Source organism: Aethalodelphis obliquidens, unplaced genomic scaffold (assembly GCF_003676395.1).
Source record: "Aethalodelphis obliquidens isolate GAN/ISIS:26980383/991018 unplaced genomic scaffold, ASM367639v1 scaffold15, whole genome shotgun sequence".
In the NCBI taxonomy this organism is placed as follows: Eukaryota; Metazoa; Chordata; class Mammalia; order Artiodactyla; family Delphinidae; genus Aethalodelphis; species Aethalodelphis obliquidens.
In genome coordinates, this window is record NW_020837959.1 from 32,065,966 (window position 1) to 32,089,356 (window position 23,391).

The window sequence follows — 23,391 nt, forward strand, 5'->3', positions numbered from 1 at the left end:
GAGAAACACTGCTTTTTATAACCTATCAATTTAAATTTAAAATTTTTTTTGGTAAAGTACACATAACATAAAATTTACCATCTTAACCATTTCTAAGTGTACAGTTCAGTGGCATAGGGTATGTTCACATTGCTATGCTACCATCACCACCATCCATCCACAGAAGTCTTTTCATCTTGTATAACTGAAAATCTGCACACATTAGACAATAACTCCTCATTCCCCCTGGTTCCTGGTAACCACCATCCTAATTCCCGCCTCTTTGAATTTGACTACTCCAGGTATATCCTATCCACTGTATTTTCCTTTTCTCCTAAGGAAAAGTGTTCAGTGGTGAAATGACTGAAGTCAGGCATAAGAATGTAGTAAGAGAGGAATGAAGTCTAGATTATTAAACATCCTAGTTTTTTTTTTTTTTTTGTCTGCGCCATGCGGCATGCGGGATTTTAGTTCCCCGACCAGGGACTGAACCCGTGACCCCTGCATTGGGAGCGTGGAGTCTTAACCACTGGACCACCAGGGAAGTCCCAACATCCTAGTTTTGAATAATGAAAAGGAACACAAATTAGAAAATGTTTTGTGAATATTATACTCTTTGCCCTTGGAATTTCTCACTCTTTAACCCTTATTGTCCTTGTCAAATCAAGGTCAACCTCAAATACTTTCTTTTCCTGGAGTCCATCAACATCACATTCTCTCTTCTTTCTTTGAATTTCCATAGCAGTTTATATTTCCTTTAAAGTAGTTTGTATTTCCTTCCAAGACCATGGTCTTGGAAGTTGCTGCTTTCACTCTCCCTGGAGTTTATTTAGTTCAACACTAAAGTTCCCCACACAGTTTAGAGTTTTAATGGCTAAGAAGATAACTAAACTGGGGAGGCAAATAACTGTTGTTGTTTTTTTTTAATGCTGTGTTACCAGATATTTATTGAGTACCTGCTTTGATCATGTGCTATGTAAGGCAATGGGAACACAGCTTCTATCCTCAAAGCACTTACATTCGGTGGTTCAATTTAGTCTTTGTTGGTGCATCGAATGCCTGAAAAACAATTCTCCCACATCTGTGATTTCAACAGTCAGAGCTTTTCTATAAAATACACCTTTTGGGGTTTTCTTATGTAAATATCACATGAGCACTGCAAAACGTTCACATGATTATACAAATATGTAAAGAAAAATGTCTCAAGCTTTTATTTCTCCCTTTCCTCCTCTGTAACATAACACAGCTCTACGTTCACCCCACTGCCCATTTAACAGGGGCTTTGTGTGTCTTCCTCATATTTTCAGTGCACATATAAACACACATCCATCGATCCATCTCTCTATCATTGAATTGAATATCAGGGAAAAATACCAACAGCAGATAATATCAGCCAAAAGATCTGGAAGTAAATTAGAAATGTTTCCATTTTAGCTATAAAACCATAAGATTATGTAATGATTAGATCTTATTTTCAAATATTTGCACCATAAATTCCTTATTGACAAGATGAGAGAAAAATGTAAGAAAAGCACTATTATGGAAAATTGAAAATACTGAAAATAATAACCGTAAAAATTAGGATGCCTTAAGAGAATCATGGATGTTAGTATAAAAGAAGTCCAGCCCTCATTTCATGTAATCTCCCTCCTAATTTTATAGATAAGACCCAGTTCAGGGCATTTAAATGACATGCCCCAGGTGACCTAGTCGGTTCCCATTCCTAATTCTGCAGTATTAGCACACAGTCTTGATCTGACTGGTTTACAGCACGATATCTGAATTTTCATTAGGATGTAGCTGAGATCATACCTTTTTTGAAAAATTTTCTCTTGTATACAAAAGATAGTTTATTATAGAAAAAAAAAAGAAAATACAGGTAAGCATAAAGAAGGAAATAAAAACTACCCAATTAATACTTCATATTTCAAATCTTCTTCATTTTCTTTTCATTGCAGAACCTTATCTCGAGATACTGGAGAAATCTGTTACTTATGTACTGGTGACAGGATTTCAGAATATCAGAATCAGGTTACCAAGCTAAAGTCAGAAATGTAGGAGGTCAGGGTCAGAAGGAATAGTTCATTGCTTGGAACAGAGAAGGGTCAGAAAAGCAGATCAGGGAAGTGTGATAGGCTTTAAGTATGTGGCTGTATCTTGCGGTTTTCCACCAATCCTACGTTTTCCATTAGCATCTATGTATTCAGTCTGCTCTCTTCTTGTAGATTATAATATAATAATAGACACATCACACTGTCTGTCGCAATCTTAGCCGACTTTCTCAGGGAAACCTGCCTAGCCATGGCCCTTCTGAATAAATAGCCCTAGGCAACTTTCTTTGGTACCCTGTGACCCCCTGGTCACAGGTAAGGGCAGCCATTCAGTAGGCTGGCTAATCTTAACTAGTTTTGCCACAAGGGGTATCTGCCAACAAGGAGAAGCTGGGCCAATTAAACTTGCTTTTGGAAAATACAGGAAGAACTAGGTTATAAGAGAGGAGATTAGGGAAAGGATGCATAGAAATACATCTCAAGACAAGGGGCTGTGAGCAAGTTGATGAGGAACTGGAAAACATGAGTAAGCAGACACCAGGAGAGAAACATAGGGAAGCTGAAGTACCACTAGAGGAAAAGACCTATGCACTCAGTTGTGGAAATCCATAGAGCTGCCTTGTACCCAGGCTGGTCAATCTCGATTTCCTGTGTTCTCCACCCTGTTAGCTCAGCCTGTATTGCTACGAGGATCCTTATGATAATTATCCCTTATTTCATTTAGACTGTAACTCTGTCATTTTTTTTAAAAAAGGAGGTTGAACTATGTAATCACCAAGCAAGCTCTCACATCCCAGTGATCTTGAGTCGCATGTTCTGAATGTATAATGAAATAGCTTAGATCAGAAGTTCCCATACTTGACTGATTATTATAATCATCTAGGGAGTTAAAAAAAAATTACGATTCTGGGGACTCACTGAATCAGAATATCGTACAGAAAATCTTTCTGGTTTTGAGTCTCTATGTTCAGATGGTAGAAATGTTTCTTCTGAGAAATTAAGGTATGGAGGGGAAACCATGTTGAAGTAAAGTGAACTATTTAATGAGGTTACTCCTATTTCGATTCTGTTGCCTTTGGATTCTTATTACTTGTTAAAACATCATTTTCAATATTTCCTAATTTATTTTCTATTTTAATCCAAATTTTTCTAATTTCTTGTTCTTCGACTAATTTCCAGGCACATACATTTTTACCTAATAATGCATTTCAGTTTTTCAGTTTATGTTAATACGATTGGTTTTATACTTTATAAGAAAACTCAGAGCAAAATATATTATTTTACAAATAAGAGGGGGTGGGTGATATTTTGCATCCCTTTTATTCTTATGCAAATTTAAAATGACAAAAACAGGCAATCTGGTTGGCATTTTCACTGCCGAGGGCCCAGGGTGCAATCCCTGGGCTGGGACTAAGATCCTGCAAGCCACAAGGCACGGCAAAACAACAACAAACAAACAAACGTCTTTATGCTTATCTGTATTTTTCTTTTTTTTCTACAGTAAACTTTCTTTTATATACAAGAGAAAAATTTTCAAACGAGGTATGACCTCAGTCAGCTACATCCTACTGAAAACTGAGAGACTGTGCTGTAAACGAGTCAAATCAAGGCTGTCTTTCTGATTCATTTGTAAGTCGTCCCTGGAGACTGGAGGAGGACAGTGCTAGAGTAATGCTAATTCCTAGGCAAGTCTGATATGTTAACTAGAAATATAAACCCCAACTATCAACTGTTCAGATAGGTAACATATACATTCAGAAAAAGGATAAATACAGACCTTTTAAAGTTAGTTTGAAACCACTATGAGAGGAAAGAAATTTAAGTTAAATATATTTAGTAAAAATAAGAGACACTAACATTCTAAGTTAATTTTTATTGTACTTACAAAGAGTGTTGGTTTGGGTATAAATATATTGTCTTCATGTTCTCTAGGCACATTCAAAGTCTTTGATTTCTGATTTCCTGTCACAGTTTTGGATTCCATTTTAGTAAAAAGCAAGTTGTCCTCAGAACGCTTACTATGCATATTAATGATAATCTGTTTCATTGCTGCCAATTCCTGTTGTGTATGAAAATAGAAGATGGAAGTATGATTTTAACAAGCAGACTCATAATGTTGATGTTAAAATATTTATTTTTATTCTTGAAGTAGAAAAAACATTTGAAGCAATTACTACATTATATAAATGAGGAAAGTTGTGAAAAAACAACATATTAATATTCAATAATTATGCACATGAATCTCATAGTCATTAAATGATAAATATATCATTCCAAAGGGGAAAGGGGGTAGGGATAAATTAGGAGCATGGGTTTAACAGACATATACTATTATACATAAAAGAGATAAGCAACAAGGATTTACTGAACAGAATAAAGAAATATATTCATCATCTTGGAAAATAATCTGAAAAAACATATGTATAAATGATTCACTTTGCTGTACACTTGAAACTAACATGGTATTGTCAACTATACTTCAATTAAAAAAAGTATTATTCTGTAGCCTAGTGGTTCCCCAATTTTTCTGCACATTGTAATCACCTGTGGAGCTTCTAAAACAACTGATGCCTGTGTCCCACCCCCAGAGACTGTGAGATAATTGGGCTGGGGTGTGGCCTCAGCTCTGAAATTTTTTAAAGATCCCCAGGTGATTCTAACAAATTTGGGAACCACTGGCATAGCTACTTTCCCCCATAGTTTCTCTACACATGCTTGATAAGCACATTATTTAGACACTTAACTTCTCTTCTGCCTCTTAAACTATTCTATTTCCTTTTGAAGTCTTACATGAAGATGCAAGTGAAAAAGAGTCCAAAAATTTTTTTCTTGCCTATTAATCAGCAGTTCAAACAGTAAGTTTGACATAGCTTCAGGATTTCTTTAACCATGTTATTCCCAGACTCACAGACATGGAAAACAAACTTAAGGTTACCAAAAGGGAAAGGAGGCGGGGAGGGATAAATTGGGAATTTGGGCTTAACAGATACAGACTACTATATATAAAATAGATTAACAACAAGGACCGACTGTATACCACAGGGAACTGTCTTCAGTATCTTGTAATAAACTGTAAGGGAAAAGAGTCTGAAAAAGAATACATATATATAAAAAACTGAATCACTTTGCTCTACACCTGAAACATTGAAAATCAACTAGACTTCAGTAAAAACAAAACAAAACATATTATTCCCTCTTCTTTTACAAATGAAAACCTGAGTTAGCTTTATCAGTCGTTGTTTGAACTAAGAATTCATTACACTGAACTTCTTGAAGAACCCGGATCAAAATTTCCACTCATTCCCTCTTCCAAGTCTTTTTTGTCTTTTATTTTCCCCCACAGTCAAACCTTTAGCACCAAACACTAACTAGTGGATATTTATGCTTAATTACTAAATTGATTCAATCAAACACAAGAATATGGAGAGAGGGCGGACTGAACTCTCCTTTACCTTATTATCTGTACAACAGTGGTAGGCTGTGTTGGTGGTAATTTTTTCCTATTATTTTATTGCATCTTCATGCCAAGACACAAAAGTTAGGGCGACAGAAAGATGTTCTGCTCCCTTCTACTAATCTGTTTATAGACATCAGCTCTGTGTCAGAGCAAGTTCCTACAGGCCTTTTTTTTTTTCTGGCTGTCATTAGTTCTATTTAGAACCATCTAGCTTGAGTGGGTATTTTAAAACAGAGCTGTTGAGTTTAAGCCACAGAGTCTTAATAAACCTCAGGGCCGAGAGAGGAGCTGGAAGAAATGGTGCCAGAATCCACTTTCTCATTTCTGCAGGACTGAGGCTGGCTTGGCCAATGCACATGAGGATGTGTCTACCTTCAGAAACTGCCAATCTGATACACTTTTATTTGACCCTTTTGAGGACTCATTGCTTTTGAGATCGTTACTTCATTTACATGCTTCCCTTTAGTGAAGTATATACCACTGATTTAATGTTAAACATGTCTTGTGTTATGGTAGATTTCAGCTCCTTCTTTACTTACCACACGATAGGTAGAGGGGAGAGGGGAGATGACGGTCTCTCAGCCTATCAAAAAAACACTTTTTATCTGAAAGAACCTCTTTTTACTAGCCGTAACTTTTGTGCCTTGGCATGAAGAGAAAATAAAATAATAGGCAAAAATTTCCTCTATCACAACCTACCACTCTATTACAGATAAATAAGGTCAAGGGGATCATACCTCCTGGCAGAAGGGAAGGGAGGGAGAGCAAGGCTGAGAAGGAAGAAAAGGAAGGAGTTGGTGGGGTACCAGGCAGAGGGCTTTGGCTCCTGAGTGCCCAAGAGGAGGTCACAGTTTTGTTCTCTGGCTTCACCTGCTGCTCGTATAGGAACAGTTACAGGAAGCAGATCACCCCTGCTGCTGGTCAGGAGACAGAAGGGAAATTCACAGGTTTGCTTTATTTAGACTAGGATCACCCCAACTTAGCATGCTGTCACAGTACCACTTTTGTTCATCTGATAGTATTATACAATGTTAGTTTAGCATGGGTTTTTGAAATCTAAGTAAAGAACACTGAAAAAGCAACAGAATTCTGTAAAATTCCTATTAGGATAATACACAGCTAAAATGGACACCAAAATAACATGCAGAACAATTCTGTTCAGTTTTATTATGTTTGGTCATATAGATGATCTCTTTTATATCAATTGTAAATTTGAACAAAGAAAATTCCACTTTAACATCAAATAGTATCCACGATACCACCACAGACTGAGCACACAGAAAGCCAAGCATAGGTAGTGGAGATATTTTAGTATGAGGTTAGAAGTCAAAGACACATCTATTCCTGACTCTGTTATTAACTGTGTAAACTTAATCAATCTACTCTGATTGAACGAGCTTCAGTTTCCTAATTGATAAAATGTATGTCTGTGTTACCTTTTTGGATTTTTGCCAGTCTGATAAGTGTTTGGGTATGTCTATTTTGCATTTCTCCTGCTGTAAGGGTGGGCAGCTTTTCAGTTGTTTAAGGGTATTTCCTTTTTTGTTGATATCCTTGGCTCAGTTTTCTACTGGGTGACCGGTCATTTTCTTTTACATTTCAAGGCTCTCTTTACATGTTAGAAACATTAGCTCTTATCTGTAATATGAACGGCAGTTTTTCTTCCCTTTTAATCTTTTTTTGACTTTGTTTATGCTTTTTATTTTCTTTTGTTTTTTTCCTGTGCAGAACTTTCTGGTTGTGATGTAGCTGAACATGGCAATCCTTAATTTTATGGTCTTCCCATGTTTCCTTCTTCCATTTTCCTCAAGTTACTTTATGGTTTCTTTTTCTTTTCTCTTTCAAACATTTAGATTTTTGATCTGTTTGAAGTTTATCCTGGCTTATGGTGAAAGGTGTGGATTCAGCATTTTTCCCCCCTTGGCTATTCTGTAATAACAACATCATGTACTAAAGAGACAATTTTTTCCTCTGATTTGAGATGTTATCTTTATCATATACTGAATTTCCATAAGTGTATGATTTATTTCTGGACTTTTAAATTCTATTCCAATTGTCTATTCACGCACCCATGTCACACCGTTTTAACGTTTAATGATTGAGGGTTTTTTTGGGCTATGTTCTTAGGGATATGGGTGGGTTTATGTTGAATTAAAAAAACAACAACTTAGAACTGGCTTTTATGATACTGAATCTTCCTTACCATGAAAATATTTTAATATTTCTTTTACCTACATTTTTGGCATAAATTGTCCTTCCCTAGTTGATGTTACTATTACAATGAAATGTTTGTGATTCACAAAATCCCAATTTGCATATTGACAAAGCAAACAAAAATAAACCAACATAACATACAAGAACCAGAAAAACTTGTCACTACAAAATGGGATCCTTTGTTAGGATTAAGTCATCTTGAAATCTGGCTTGGTCCTTGCCACGTTCTCTTGTCTGCCTCCTGATTGCTGGCTCCACCTCCTATTAAGAGTCTGCTCTTATTGTTTGGACTTGACTTTCACATGTCATTTCTCTAGCTTTTGGTTCTGCTTTTCTCTGTTCTCTAACTGTCCTTCTGTGATTGGTCAGCAGGGTTATTTGTACTACTGTTTAATGATTTATAAATACTGTTCACTGCAGAGCAGAGAGTGTGATTAGGTCCACAGAAAAGGAACCTGTGATGTTCAAAGGAAAATGTTTCAGGTATCAAGTTCAACTGGATTCTTTTTCTTACATTGCATCTATCGCTCAAAATCATGCCATTTACTTAGATTCCTACTTGGGCCCTGACTTTCTCATAGAGACTTTTCCCCCCCTTCTTCTTAAGAGTTCTTGCCTTTTTTTCCCTCATTGATGGAACTAGTATATGTCTTTTCCCATATTACCTAAGATTATCTAGCTTAATCATACTGTTTGCTGGGATCAATTTTGTACTGACTTCTTTTAAGACAGCTGCACAGTTGTTATTCTGAAATTTCTTTTTATTGCACATCTTGGCATGTTCCATTATTTCTTGCATTGCTCTCTTTCTGTCGTTTGATGGCAAACAATCTAGTAATTTCATGAGAGAGGGTACTGTGGTAAAGTACTGTGCTTCCCTTCAGAACTTTGACGGTGTTACATCTCTATCTTCTAAAGTCAAATTTCTAGGAACTATGAGGCCAAGCTGATCTTTATTTCTTTGCAGGTATTTTATTTCTCTCTGGAATTGTTGATATTGTTTAGCTTTTCCCTGTTAATTTCTGTCTTCTTACCTTTTTCTAAGCTTTAGGAGAGTTCAGTGGCTTTTCCTGACATCCTTCTACTGGCATTTTTACTTACTTATAATAACTTCATGATTTTGATTTTAGCAATTTTTGAAAACACCAGAAACTTTTTCTGTATAATGCTTATTTTCTGTAAATACTACTTCCTCAAATCTTTCTGAAGAAATTAATTACAATACTTTGTAAGTTCTTTTCTGTTACAGAAATTTTTGTTTTCTCTGGAGAAGGGAGTCAGTTTCTCTGTTTATTGTGATTTTTCCCTTTTGTGCTGTTAATTTTCTTCCAGTTTCTGACGGTCTTTGGTTGTGTGTTCCAATTTATGAATGAAGGAACAGATTAAATGTTTTCTTTCTGCTGCTATGGGCCATTCATCTGAATGAGACAGTTGAGCACAATCTCTGGATATGTGGATAAGAAAATCTGTCAAGCAGGCTCCACTCTAGGGTCCTCAGGTGGAAAGTAGGCTCTCTTGTCCAAAATGACAAAATGTGGAGTGTCCTTATATGTGGCCCCTTCGTTTTGGCAGTCTTAGTCTATTCCTGGCAAATGTTCCATTAATTTAGAAAGCCATTTGTCAAAATACCTTTTTAAATTCCTGCTTTTTAAAATTATAGAAGCATTACTTGTTCATTATAAAATTCAAATACAGCAAAAGTGCCATGCCTCAAATTCTTTCCTTTTACCACTTGTATGAGACCTTTAAACACTCTTCTATAACAGTTTGATTTATAATAATATTCATTAACTCTGATATGCTTTTACAGTGATTTTCAAAAACCTAATAGTATATATCTTATAATTCTAGTATATCAAATACATAAGACAATTACAGTAACTTCAAGAATGAAGGAAACATTCATTAAAACGAACAAATGTAGAACCGCATCTGATTACACAATTGAAACTTAAAACAAAACAATAAAAAGCACATTGCAGTACAGTACTCTTCAAAATGGAAGAGTTAAGGACATTCTTATGAAAATTCCAGATGATGATGATGATGAAGATGATGACTGTTACTATACAATCTCTATAAAAGAGATAAATTGCTCTCTTGAATCCGAAAGCACATATCTTGGCCATTTAATATAAACTATTTGCATAGAGGGTGGCATATTAAAACAGCTCAACTGCAGAGCAGCTGCTTAAGAGTATTGCATAGTTGATGCCAATAAATTGCTGAAAGTTGTAAACTCTGCAAAGATGTTGGCAAGGGGACACATAGATGGCATTTCTTGATGAAAATAGCTCTGACAAGTATAATGCAAACTATGTGCTCCACTGGAGGTTAAATGTAAGTGCTTTTCTAGAGGAGTAACAATGTATCTGGCAGTCAAGTCAGAATTCTGTGCATCTTTCCTACCTGAGCTAATGCAAGGTAGAAACCAACCTTGTTTTAAACCAAGTACATCCATATTTTGGAGGTTTAAACTTCATCTAAAAGAGTATTCAAACAACATTTTATTATGGAAATTTTCAAAGATCCAAAGAGAAGAGAGCATGGCATAGTGAGCCCCCAGTGTCTATTGCCCAACTTTAATCATTATCAACATTTTGTCAGTATCATTTTTTTCAAACAGCTTTATTGAGATACAATTCACATACCATATTGTTATCCATTTAAAGCATACAATTTTAAAACTTTTTTTAAATCACCTCAGAAAGAAACACCAAGTCCTCTAGCAATCACTCCTCTATCCCATCTGGTCCTCAACTTCCCAACCTTAAGCAACCACTAATTGACTTTCTGTTTCTGTCAATTTCTCTGTTCTAGACATTTCAAATAAATGGAATCATATAATATGTGGTCTTTTGTGACCAGCTTCTTTTACTTAGCATAGTGTTTTCAAGGTTCATCGATGTTGTAAATCTATCAGTACTTCATTTCTTTTTATGACTAAGTAATATTCCATTGTATGGCTATACCACATTTTGTTTACCCATTCATCAGCTGGTGAACATTTGGGTTGTTGTGAATAATGCTGCTAACATCTAACATTCATGTACAAGTTTTTGTGTAGACATGTTTTCATTTCTCTTGAGTATAAACCTAATTGTGGAATTGCTAGGCCATATGGTAACTCTATGCTTAATCATCTGAGGAACTGCCATAATGTTCTGTCAACACTGTTTTATCTACTTCCTTTCTAGTTATTTTGAAATATTTTAGAGCAGATTTCAGACCTCAGATCATTTCACTTGTAAATACTTCAGTAGAGATTTTTAACAGATAAAAGATTAAAAAAACCCAACCCCACAATATCATTATCATATCTAACACTATAGTTTAAAAGAAAATGTAAATTTATTTCAAAGTCATCTATCAATACTCTAAGTGCTCAATGAGAATTTTAAATTATTAATATTATCAAAACAAATTTTTAACATAGTTCAATGTATGATTTTTGAAGAAGTAAAAATACACCTTGAATGTCAATGGCACTATATTCTAAACAATACACAAAACAGATTTTGTATGGCAAATTAACATTCATGTAGTATTTACTATGTGCCAGGCTTTGCACTAAGTATTTTACATAAAAATTTAATCCTCTCCCAAATACCAAGAGGTAGATATGACTTCAATTTTCAAGATAAGGAAACTGAGGTTTAGAAGATTTTAAGAAATATAGCCAAGGACTTCCCTGGAGGCACAGTGGTTAAGAATCCGCCTGCCAATGCAGGGGACATGGGTTTGAGCCCTGGTCCAGGAAGATCCCACATGTCGTGGAGCAACTAAGTCCATGTGCCTGCATACCTAGAGCCTGTGCTCTGCAACAAGAGAAGCCACCACAATGAGAAGCCCGTGCACCGCAATGAAGAGCAGCCCTGGCTCGCCGCAACTAGAGAAAGCCCGCGTGCAGCAATGCGGCCAAAAATTTAAAAAAAAAAAAAAAAAAGCCAGATTCATTAGCTATTAAGAAATGAAATCAGGATTCAAATGGGTTCAAAGGTGTCATTATTTAGACGTTATGTACACAGTAATGCGGATGCCTTCTGCAAGGCCTTTGATAGCCGCAATTTCAGGTTTGGAAGGGACCTTCAAGTTATTTAACCTCTATACAAAACAAAGCAGAACAACAGCAATAACACCTGAACAAAGCAAACAAAACATGTCTCCTTATAATATCTACCCTTAGGTTTTAATTTCAGCCTTTGCAGAGATGTATCGCAAGTCTATTTCTGCCTACTTTGAATTTCTTGTATCTCTCTAAGTCTTTTCTTCTCTAAACACCCCCAATCCATTAGTCTCTCTTATGACTGAAAAGAATTCTTTTATCATCTTGATTATTTTCCTCTGATTATCTCCTAGTATTCAAAGTTTTGGGCCTAGGACAGAATAAAGAAAGGAGTCTTGACCAGAGCAGAGGGAAGTTAGGCTTATCTACTCCTTATTCTAATACATTTCAGATGACAAACATTTTTGGAGTCATACCCTATCTACCACTGAAAGCTTAGTGAGAGCTCAAGTGTTTGGTGAATGAGACACAACTGTGCTGTCATAGCCTAGGGGACGTAACTAATCACCTACAACATTCTTTCCTAAATTTGGATATAATCTTAAGGTCATCTTCAACAGCGGAAGGTAGAGGAAGCTAGCAGTAACACACTGAAGTAGGCCCCTCTGAACTGAAATCTGCTGCGACTGTTGACTTAAAACACAAGTGTGGGCACCTTGATTCTGTTCTGATTGGTTTGCGCAGACCCTTTCACTCATCTGATTACTGAATAGTACCTTGGACTTCTAACTGCTTTGCCTTCTGGTATTCACGTCCTCTTGGTGCCTGGCTTTCCCTTCTATACCAGTATTCATCTAGTTGCTGTCTGGCCTTTACTACTTCAGTATAATCGGATAGTTTTTGACGCATGTTCTTGTTGATTTCCATCATCAATTTCAGACTCCAGACTCTATCCTCCATTTTGAGCACGGGTGGCCAGAGCGTGACTCGCTCCAGTGCCTGTACCTTCTCCGTGTTGTATTCCCTGCCTTCCCTCAGTGTCAGCTCCTTCATATGGGATATAGATTTGTTAAGTTTAAATTAAAATACTGCCAAATAAGACCATAATCATTTCATTTCATTGTTAATAATCTCTCCTGGCCAACATATTTCCAGAGACTTACTTTAATAGCTTTGCAGTTTTGTTTTGCGTGTTTCCTTATACCCCAGAATTGTTTGGTTTGTTATAAACTGCTGCTATTCTAGAAGTCATAAAAACACAGGGTTAGAAATGATAGCAAGAGGTCATTTACTTGTTCCTTACTGATAAAAAAGGGTCAGAGAAGTGTACTTACTATTTAAAAGAAAACATACCAAACTTCTAAAATGTAGTGGGAAAAACACACATTTCATTCTTTAAAAAAAAAAGCAGAAACAATAACTAGAAAATGACAGGTCCATATGATACATAATAGATGTGAAAGTGTGATGTGAAAAAAGTTAAAAGAGCATATATACACAGATAAAGTATTTTTATGATGAGATAGAATGTTTCACACAAGACAGAATTTTACTTGCAGGACACAACAGAGATATTTGTAATTTTAAAGCTGATGTAGAAAAGATGAAAAATGAAGCCAAAATACTTATAAAATCAAAATAATCTGACCTAGTTCTACTAAGTTTTGTATAAGTCCACATAAACACAGAGGTCCACAGAGTACAATCTAAAAAAATTTGTATCTTTTATGCAATTCAAAATTGAGGAGAGGGAACATTCAGTTGCTGCGTCTGTCAAATGGGTATAAGACCATCACAGAGCTCTTGGGACACTTTAGTATAACATAATTGGGCTGAAAAATTTTAAAACATTTTGGTAGGAAGAAGTTATAAAAACTCAAGATATTATTATTACTTTTATACAGTAGGTTTAGTTTTGTCATACTTAAAGTATATTTAAATTCAACATTCACAAATGAGTATTTTTTGCAATAGTTTACTCCCTGAATTTCCTCAGACCTAAATTCACATACCTTTATATGGAAAAAATAAACATTCTAAAACTTTATAGGGAAAATATGACTTATACTGTATGTGTTTTAGGTTTCCACTATAATAACTGTCTTTAAAATATACATTTACATCTAGGAAATCAAAAACAAACTTGAACTTGAAGAGCACGACTACGATGAGAAATGTATGAATCTGAGAAATAATTACATCTTCATTTAAAGAAAAATTAACTTACCCACACACTTTTTGTTTTTTTTAGTCATACTGACTGTTCTGACTGTAAAATTTAAGTACATATGTGTATACGAAAATCGTGTAAAAAGGTATTCTTAAGAAAATTTCAAAACAGTTAAGTATGAACCAAAAAGAATGACACACATATAGAAATATGTAATTTGTTTGAACCCTTTATGAAGTGGATTGCCTAAGGGGCACTTGTGATGCTGAAATGTCCCTGAAACTTTCCGAGAAATCACAAAGAACACAGGAGTTAGAGTCCTGGAACATAAACATACCATAAAAGAATGATAATTATACTGTGACTTCACTTTTCAGAAACCTGGCTAACTGCAGGGTTTGTTTTCTTTTTGTTAAGTGACATTCACTGCAATAAAAGGCAAGTTATCTGGAACCATGGGAGTTAGTCCAACCAGGTAAGTGTGAGGCCTTGCACACGCTAGGCACTTAGTAAGAAGTGGTTGGTTAAATGCTGGTTAAATACTAACTGAAATGCTTGTGGACCCTGAGAGAGATTATTGGCAGAAGTAGTGAGTGAAAGGGTAGAAGAATCTCAGGTTTGAGAAACAGATTTCTTATATTCCACAAATATTTACTTTTGAGGAGAGAGAATGTGAATATATTAAAGGCTGGTTTCTAATTTCACAGCTTCTAGTGCAATTATTATTGAAGGTTGGAAAAGATCATAGTTAGTTTAACAAACATTCAATTGAATACTTACCAAATACTGTGTTAAAGGCTAATACACAAAGGAAAACTAGGCACTCTATTGGCAAGACAGATGCGTAATTGTGATATATAGTGATAGGAATATTAATACAAGTATTTTTAAAGTTATGGGAAAGAAGTAAAAAAAAAAGATAAGTTTTTCTTTATTGAGTTATGAAGGGCTTCAAAGAATAGATAACATTTGAACTGACTCTTGAAAAGGAAGGAAAAGAGGGAAGGGTCCTACATTCACTGAGTTACTGTCACGTGCCAGGAATGTACTATATTGTTTAATTCTCATATAACCCTGTAAAGTAGATATTACCTTTATTTATACATGAGAAAATTGAGTTTAGAGGGGTTAAATTATTGTCTCAAGAATCCATAGCTATTAAACTGTGGGCTTTAAGTGATTATGACATGTTGGTGTAGGTTCATCATTTGTACCAAATGTCCACACTCTGGGGAGGCTGCGCATCGGGGGCGGTGGCAGGGGGTATATGGGAAATCTCTGTACCTTCCTCTCAATCTTGCTGTGAACTTTAAACTGCTCTAAAAAATTGTCTTCCAAAAAAAAAAAAAAAAAAGAATCCATAGCTATTAAGTAGCAGAGCCATCTTGCCTGTCTGACTGCTGGCATTTCCCACAGTATTTCAAAATATAGGTGATGTAAGGAATATAAGAGTAATTCCAGCCTTAGAATTTAAGAAGAGAGCTGAACAAGTAGATATGTAATTCTGGGTTAATCCAGCTGTCCACCTTCTCCATGGTTACACCTAGCATGCTGAGTGTAAGCTGCTAGAGAAAAATTACACAGAATGGCACTACTACAAATATATGACATTTCATCTTGGCAATTATTTGTTTCTGTAATGTACATCACTCATTTATTACATAGCTATTTCAAACTTCTATTTTCCTCAAAACTCTGATCTTATCATGTGTCTTGCCCATTAGAAAACAACCATTAGATGGGAACTCCCTAAATTCTTACCACCAAACCTACTAACTTATTACTTTTAACGTAATTTTGATTTCTCCCCTGCAAAATGGAAAAGGTGCCCCACCTGTCTAAAGTTAAATCCCATCACTTCGCCCTGGATCTGCTCCTTTCCCAACACTTTTGCTCAATTGATCATCCTCTCTCTTTTGTACTTTCAATGTCTCTCTCTGTTTGGTTCCTTCCTATCCCCATTTAAGCCGGATACTCTCCAACTCTGGGAGGTAAAGGCCCTTGATCTCATGCTCCCTCCCTGATCACCTTATATTCTCTTATTCAAAGGGTTGCCTAGTTTTCCTTTTACTGTTTTTCAACTTCTACTTATTTATCAGTTCACTGCAATCTGCCTTTAGTGCCACTGAAACTGCTTTTTTTAAACATCTTGTTAAATCCAAATACCATTTTCTTTTTCATCTTTGTTCGACTTGGCCCCTTGGCAGCCTAAGCCACTGCTGACAACTTCCTCCCTTCTGAATGCTTCTGGCTTCGCGTGGGTCTACTCTTTTCCTGAGGCACCTGCCATTTCTCTGGTCACTCCTCACTCTTCTTTGAGTAAGCATTTTTTGCTCTGCCCTTAAATATTAGTGCTCATCAAGAATCTGTCCTAGGCCTTTTTCTGTTCTCACGCTATATACCCTTACTAGTTCATTTAATCTACTTCCATGTAAAGCACCATCTTTATGCTGTTGACTCTCAAATCTCTACCTCCAGATAACTTCTCTTTCTTGGGCTCCAGCACCTACATTTTTAACTCTCTACTGAATATATCCACTTAGATATTTTCTTGAGTTCTTCTTTCCCAAACCTATTCCTCCTATGTTCTTTGTAGCACCACCATAAACCCAGGATACAAGCCAAAACCCTGGGCATCAATTCTCATTCCTCCTCTCTTCATCATTCTCTAAATTCAGTCAGTCACGAAGCCCAGTGATTCTGCTTTCTAAATAGTTTTCAAATTGGTCCCTGCTTGTTGGACACCATCATCACCAGTTTAGTTCACGATACCACCTATTGCTCAATGAAATACTGAAATAGCTTCCTAAGTGGGGCTCTTACCACTCCCCCTAATACAGCTGCAAAAGAAATCAGAAAAAGGCTTTTATATCAGTTTCTTAAAATTATGCTCAGTATTCTATTAGATACATGGCTGATTAAAGATACTTCTCCTACTTTTGGAAGCTTAGATTCTAAGGACACATGATGAAATATATACAAATAAAAGCAGAATTAAAATTTCCAAAGGTGTTCAGCAAATCTTGTTTCATTAAGGCAAATATGAGTGGATAAATATGAATGAAAAATGAAGGCCATTAAAGAAGACTCGAGAGGTATGCTCAACGAGAGAGAAGCCATTCTAAGGAATCACATTTCGTATACTCAAAACTAAATGTTTAATTTGAAGCCCTGACAATGTTAACTAAGAGTGAGATCCTATCAATCTTTTCCTTTACCTTTTGTAAAACCTAATTATTTAAGATTTATATTTTATATTTTTATACCTAAAAGCTCTTAGCATAAATGAAGACATTTAAGGGTAAAAAAGATTACATTCCACTTGAAAGACAAAGAAAAAGTTATTCTGAAGCATCAAAAGTGAAAGAAAAGAAAAAAAAGATTACAACACCTGGATAAGATATTCAGCTCTGACTTTTCTGGCAACTAAGACGAAAAGGAAGCACATTAAATTACATAGTTTTCATTTTCTGTAAAAAAGACAGAAGGATATAACTTCATCTACAGAGGCACAAATTTTCCTGGAACTCACACAAGCAGTAATTCATCCTGAGATTTTTGTCTAAATGGGACTAAGGAGAAAGATCATAAGCTTTTGTTTCAGAAACAAAAAGAAAAAAGTTTCGACAGTAAGTACGGTTGAGTTGCTTAACTCTTATCAGCATCTGTTTCGTCTGTAAAAGTAGGGACAATGATATTTATCTCAGGGTACTGTAGCAAAGACTAAATTATGTAATATAAATGGAAGTACTTAGTAGATTGCCTTAAATAGTTTCATGAAACAAAGAGAAATGACACCAGATTTTATTCCGATCTTCTATAAAGGCAGAGGTCATGACATTCAATTGTGCCTTAATGGAAGGAATTTTGTTAGGAGAGATATTTTGCCCCTTTCCCCTGCTCTCTGCTTTCCGAAGGTTTCACTGAATACAGGGACAGAACCTGGAGAATTCAGAATAGACGGACGTGGACAGATATGAGATCGCAATTCAATTTATGATCACATCTTTCAGTTAGTATTTTTGTGCAGATCCTTTAACCTAATACATTTACTCATCTCAGCTGAGCTTTGTAGTCTGAAAAGGCAAACTAAAAAAGGCTATTTTTCTCCATACTCACCCTCTCTTCACTTTTTTTTATTATTAGGTTAATACATTTTCTCTAAAGAAGAGAATAAAAATCACCTAATACACTTTCCAAATACACACCACCATTTTTTTTTTTTTTTTGCGGTAAGCGGGCCTCTCACCGTCGTGGCCTCTCCCGTTGCAGAGCACAGGCTCCGGACGCGCAGGCTCAGCGGCCATCGCTCACGGGCCCAGCCACCCCGCGGCATGCGGGATCCTCCCGGACGGGGGCACGAACCGGTGCTCCCTACATCGGCAGGAGGACTCTCAACCACTGCGCCACCAGGGAAGCCCCACACAACCATTTTTGAATGTATAAATGCTAGAAGTTTATAGAATAAGAGGCCACTATGGATTTTATCATTCCTGGAAACCCTTAAGACCACAAATGAACTCCCAACGTGAGAGAACTTTTAAGCTAACAGTTTTGAGCTAACACGAATAGAAAATAAATCTTCTGTGGCCATGCCTCAACTATCCTAGCATTGTCAACCTAGAACTATCCCACTCATTTTCTTTTTTCATGTAACACATATTGGATAACTATGTAAATGAGGTGGGGATCTCATTTCATATTACCATAAACAGTCTTACCAGAACTAAGTGACACCACTTAAAAAGTTAGAGCAAGAGCTGCCCAGTGCAAAAAAAAAATGAAACACTTTAAATGTTCATTTGGTCTCTTTATGAGTCACTAATTTAAACTGAGAAAATTTAGCTGATTGAAGCAATGATTCATACTAGATCATTTTCACAGGGTCCTGACTAGGGTGAGGCAAGGTCTCAGGTGCCAGCGCTGCACTGTGCATGCCTCTGAGAGGGGGCACCTCCTCTATTCTGTGCCTTCAGTGCCTGGCTGCCCTCACCTTAGTCTCAGCCCTGATTTTAACTTGCAAAAAATTTTATTTATCCAAGTTATTCTTATTCAACTGTTATCTATTGGCTATTCTGGGCACTTCACCCAATTCCCCTGACACCATTTCTAGATGATATGCATCTTTGAGCTGCTTCCAGGAATATTCGCTAGTTCATCTCTCTCAATAATTTCCTTCCAATAATTTCTTCCCAAATACCTGATATATCTTTCCCAGACTAGGAAACAATGTCTTCAGGATACTCATAAACCAATGATCTGTTTTGAGCATTTTTTCTCTGTTAGGACAGCAAAACGGTAAAAACATGGCTAAGACAAGGCAGTGATAGTACAGTGGAAAAAATTCATGGATTAAAAAACTAGGCTTAACGGTACCAACTGCTGGCAAGGATGCAGAGCAACTGGAACTCTCATTCACTGCTGGTGGGAATGCAAAAGATACAGTCACTTTGGAAAATAGTCTGGCAGTTTCTTACAACATGAAACACTTTCCATATGACCCAGCAGTCCTGCTCCTCGTATTTACCAAGAGAAATGGAAACTTATATTTACACAAAAATACGTACACAATTGTGTACAGCAGCTTTATTTATAGGCACTCCCAAATGAAAACAGCTCAAATGTCCATCAGCCAGTGAATGGATTAACAAACTGTGGTATACCCATACAATGGAATACTACTCAGCAATAAAAATTAGGACAAATTACTAATATTTACAACAACATAGAGTGATCTGTTTTATGGTAAGTGAAAAAACCGAGACTAAAAAGACTTATAGGGCTGCCCTGGTGGCGCAGTGGTTGAGAGTCCACCTGCTGATGCAGGGGACACGGGTTCGTGCTCCGGTCCGGGAAGATCCCACATGCCGCGGAGCGGCTGGGCCCGTGGGCCATGGCCGCTGGGCCTGAGCGTCTGGAACCTGTGCTCCACAGTGGGAGAGGCCACAACAGTGAGAGGACTGCGTACCGCAAAAAAAAAAAAAAAAAAAAAAGGCAAAACTATAGGGATAGAAAACAGATCAACTGGAGTTAGGGAAAAGGGTCACTACAAAGGGGTCAAGAGGGAATTTTCTGGGGTGATGGAACAATTTTATATATTGATTATGGTGATGGTTACACAACTGTACGCATTAGTCAAAAATCATAGAAACGTATGCTGGAAAGGGTAAATTTTATTGTATATCATATCTCAATAAATCTGACTTAAAAAAAGGAAAAAAAACTGGGGTTATCTCTTAGTTACCACCTGGCTCTGGGGAAGCCACCAAAACCTGATTTTCTTCTTTTATAAAATAGGGATTCTGTTACCTTTAAAATATTTTTTGTGAGGAACAAATTAAAAGAAAACTTATGAATTTTGAAGTTCAATACAAATATTGTACACCAGGCACTGGCCATACAATGATGAATAAGACAGAGGTACACTAAAGAAATGTACTGTCTAGGGACTTCCCTGGTGGTCCAGGGGCAAAGACTCAGCACTCTCAATGCAAGGAGCCTGGGTCTGACCACTGGTCACGGAACTAGATCCCACGTGCTGCAACTAGGAGCCCACATGCCACAACTAAAATATCCCGCATACCACAACTAAAGATACTGCATGCCACAACTAAGACCCGATGCAGCCAAATAAATATTAAAAAAAAAAAAAAAAGAAATTTACTGTCTTAGAGGGAGAAAGGGATAAGACAGATAATTATTAAATAACATGGAAATTCAATGACAGAGATATGAACAAGGCAATAGGGGCCATCAAGAAGGAGCATTCCATGAATAAGAATTAACTCATAATGAACACAGACTACTGGGATCCAATAATCTTAACCCAATATGATTTTGAAAAAGCCTAAGGTGGTAAAAATTATGACAAAATGGAAAAAGTACCTCACGATGATTCAGAAGTTGTTCCAAATCTAATGCCATTTGATTCTTCATGTGCTGTAAAGCTGACTTTTCTTTATTTAAATTGCTGGAAAAAAAAACCCCACCAAGTTTTAAAAAGTTGTCATACTAATATAAATTTAATTAACAAATAATAAATAGCAAAAGACTAAATCTGATGGTTTGAATTAAAGAAAAATTAAATTTATAGTTCATAAAGATATCAGATCAGTGACTACAATGTTTGATTCAATCATTGGCCTGGCTATTTTATAAGAATACTTTTTCTTTTCACAACTATTTGACAATGCAACTGAGATGCTTTCTGAGAATACTTTCCTGCCTAGTAGGGGCATAAAATTGGTGTTTTAAAGATGACTGGTTACTCCTGAAATGTAAAAAGATGAAGTGGGACTTATATAAAAGGTAAAAAGAACGTACGTATGGGCACCATATTAAAATTTGAGACACTGAAAGTCAAATTACAACATTTATCCTTAAAACTGAAAGTAGTATCTTATAATTTATCACATACTAAATTACCAGGTATATAACTGAGTGAGATAAATGAACCAGATATTTGATCTACAGTAAACTCGGGGAAACAATTTTTTTTTTTTTGCGGTACACGGGCCTCTCACTGCTGTGGCCTCTCCCGTTGCGGAGCACAGGCTCAGTGGCCATGGCTCACGGGCCCAGCTGCTCCATGGCATGTGGGATCTTCCCGGACCGGGGCACAAACCCGTGTCCCCTGCATCGGCAGGCGGACTCTCAACCACTGCGCCACCAGGGAAGCCCTCGGGGAAACAATTTTTGTCTCCAAATTCTTAGTTCAATCTTCAACTTCTAAGTCCGCATTGTGAATTTCTCTTTGAAATGACCTATCTTCTGATAGGAAAGGGTGAGAAGCCTAATTGTAAGGACATGTTAATATTTTAAAACATAAATATTTGAGGCCTGTCTTATACTGTCTGGAGTTTGATTATTCAACATATAAAAATATTCAGAACCATTAAATAAAATATTCTTTGAAAGCCACTGGGATGAGTCTACCCAGACAGCACTACAAGGATTAAGAAAAGCAACACTGAATTGAAGCAACGTAATTCCTTGAATGTCAAAACAAAATCTGTAAAGGTAAAATTAATGAGAATTGTTTTGCTGAACAGGTAAGATGTTTTAAGTTATACTTTAAGAAAATAGAATGCCACCAATTTTCAAAATATTAGGGAGAAGTTTTTTTAAACTCAGTGAATAGTATTAGTATTCTGAAAGCACTGGTAATTCCAAGGACTTAAGAGTAAAAAAAAATGTACATTTTCCTCCTTCCTACTAATTGAGAACTTCCCCAAGGAAGCATCAGAGTTTGTCCTCTGAGAAGAAAGACTAGATGCAACTCTGACTTCTGTTTCCAACTGTGCCACTGACTCAACTGTGTGGTGTAAAGCACGACACATACCACCCCACTGAACCTGTTTTCACATCCGTAAAAGTGGAAAATAATACTCATGTATGTCAAAGGGACATGTGAATTATCTAATGAATGATTACATAAAACACTGAGCACATAAAACTCTACAAAATGCTATATCGTTTTACTAATTTAGATGAGAAACAGTCATCAGAGGAAAACAGTAATTAAATGTCAATAAAGGTAAGCAGCTCAGCATAAAAACAAACTGACTTTTGGAGTTAGGCGTCAGCGATCCTACTGAGCCGAGGAGTTGAAAAGAACTAGATGATAAAAAGGAAACTGAGTGCTGTGTTCTGCTTGAGTCCCCCAAAGCATGGTAAAGATCAGGTGTTTCTGTAACTTTAAAATTCTCTCTTTAGCTAGGGTCACACTGAAGACAAAATATTTTTCTTTCTCTTTTTCTTTCTTTTATTTTTCTATTATTTTTTGGCTGTGTTTGGTCTTCGTTGCTGCATGTGGGCTTTCTCTAGTTGCGGCGGGCAGGGGCTACTCTTCATTGCAGTGCACAGGCTTCTCACTGCAGTGGCTTCTCTTGTTGCAGAGCACAGGCTCTAGAATGTGCAGGCTTCAGTAGTTGCGGCGCGTGGGCTCAGTAGTTGCGGCGCGTGGGCTCAGTAGTTGCGGTGTGCAGGCTTAGCTGCTCTGTGCCATCTGGGATCTTCCCGGACCAGGGCTCGAACCTGTGTCCCCTGCACTGGTGGGTGGATTCTTAACCACTGAGCCACCAGGGAAGTCCCCAAAATATTTTTCAAAGTGAAAATAAATGTTCAGTAAATACGAATAGGAATATTCAAGGAACAGATGTGTTCATATACATGCACATATACATGTTCGTATACATGTACCCACACACACACAGAATGTAAACATGCACTTACATGCAGTACATACATGGGTGCACTCGCACAAACACATACACAGACACACAGACACACACACGTAGGCTCTCAAACACCAACAGACCCATTAAATAAAGTGTAGTGTAATAGGAACGGAATGTTGATGTAATTAAAGAATTTTGACTGAATAATTCATTAGAAATGCTTTCTATGTAGTGTTTAATTTTTTCAGAATAAAGTAAGTATTCCATATTTAAATAACAAAACTAAACATATAACATGGAATAAAAGGTAAGTGGATAAACTGGTTGACAAAGCA

General features: G+C 36.6%; 1 protein-coding gene across 4 annotated transcripts in view; it reads right to left on the reverse strand.

The window, feature by feature from the left end:
• PIBF1 (progesterone immunomodulatory binding factor 1) overlaps window positions 1-23,391 on the reverse strand; it is a 213,458-nt gene that overhangs the window by 8,056 nt on the left and 182,011 nt on the right. For 2 of the 4 annotated variants that reach the window (XM_027116085.1, XM_027116086.1), the window contains 3 exons: window positions 20,763-20,847; window positions 3,916-4,089; window positions 998-1,038 (listed from right to left, as the gene is read on the reverse strand). In XM_027116085.1, the coding sequence (XP_026971886.1) occupies window positions 998-1,038; window positions 3,916-4,089; window positions 20,763-20,847 (300 nt within the window). Of the gene's footprint in view, window positions 1-997; window positions 1,039-3,915; window positions 4,090-20,762; window positions 20,848-23,391 lie in introns of those variants that run through there. The other 2 variants (XM_027116087.1, XR_003434692.1) reach the window with 2 other exon arrangements.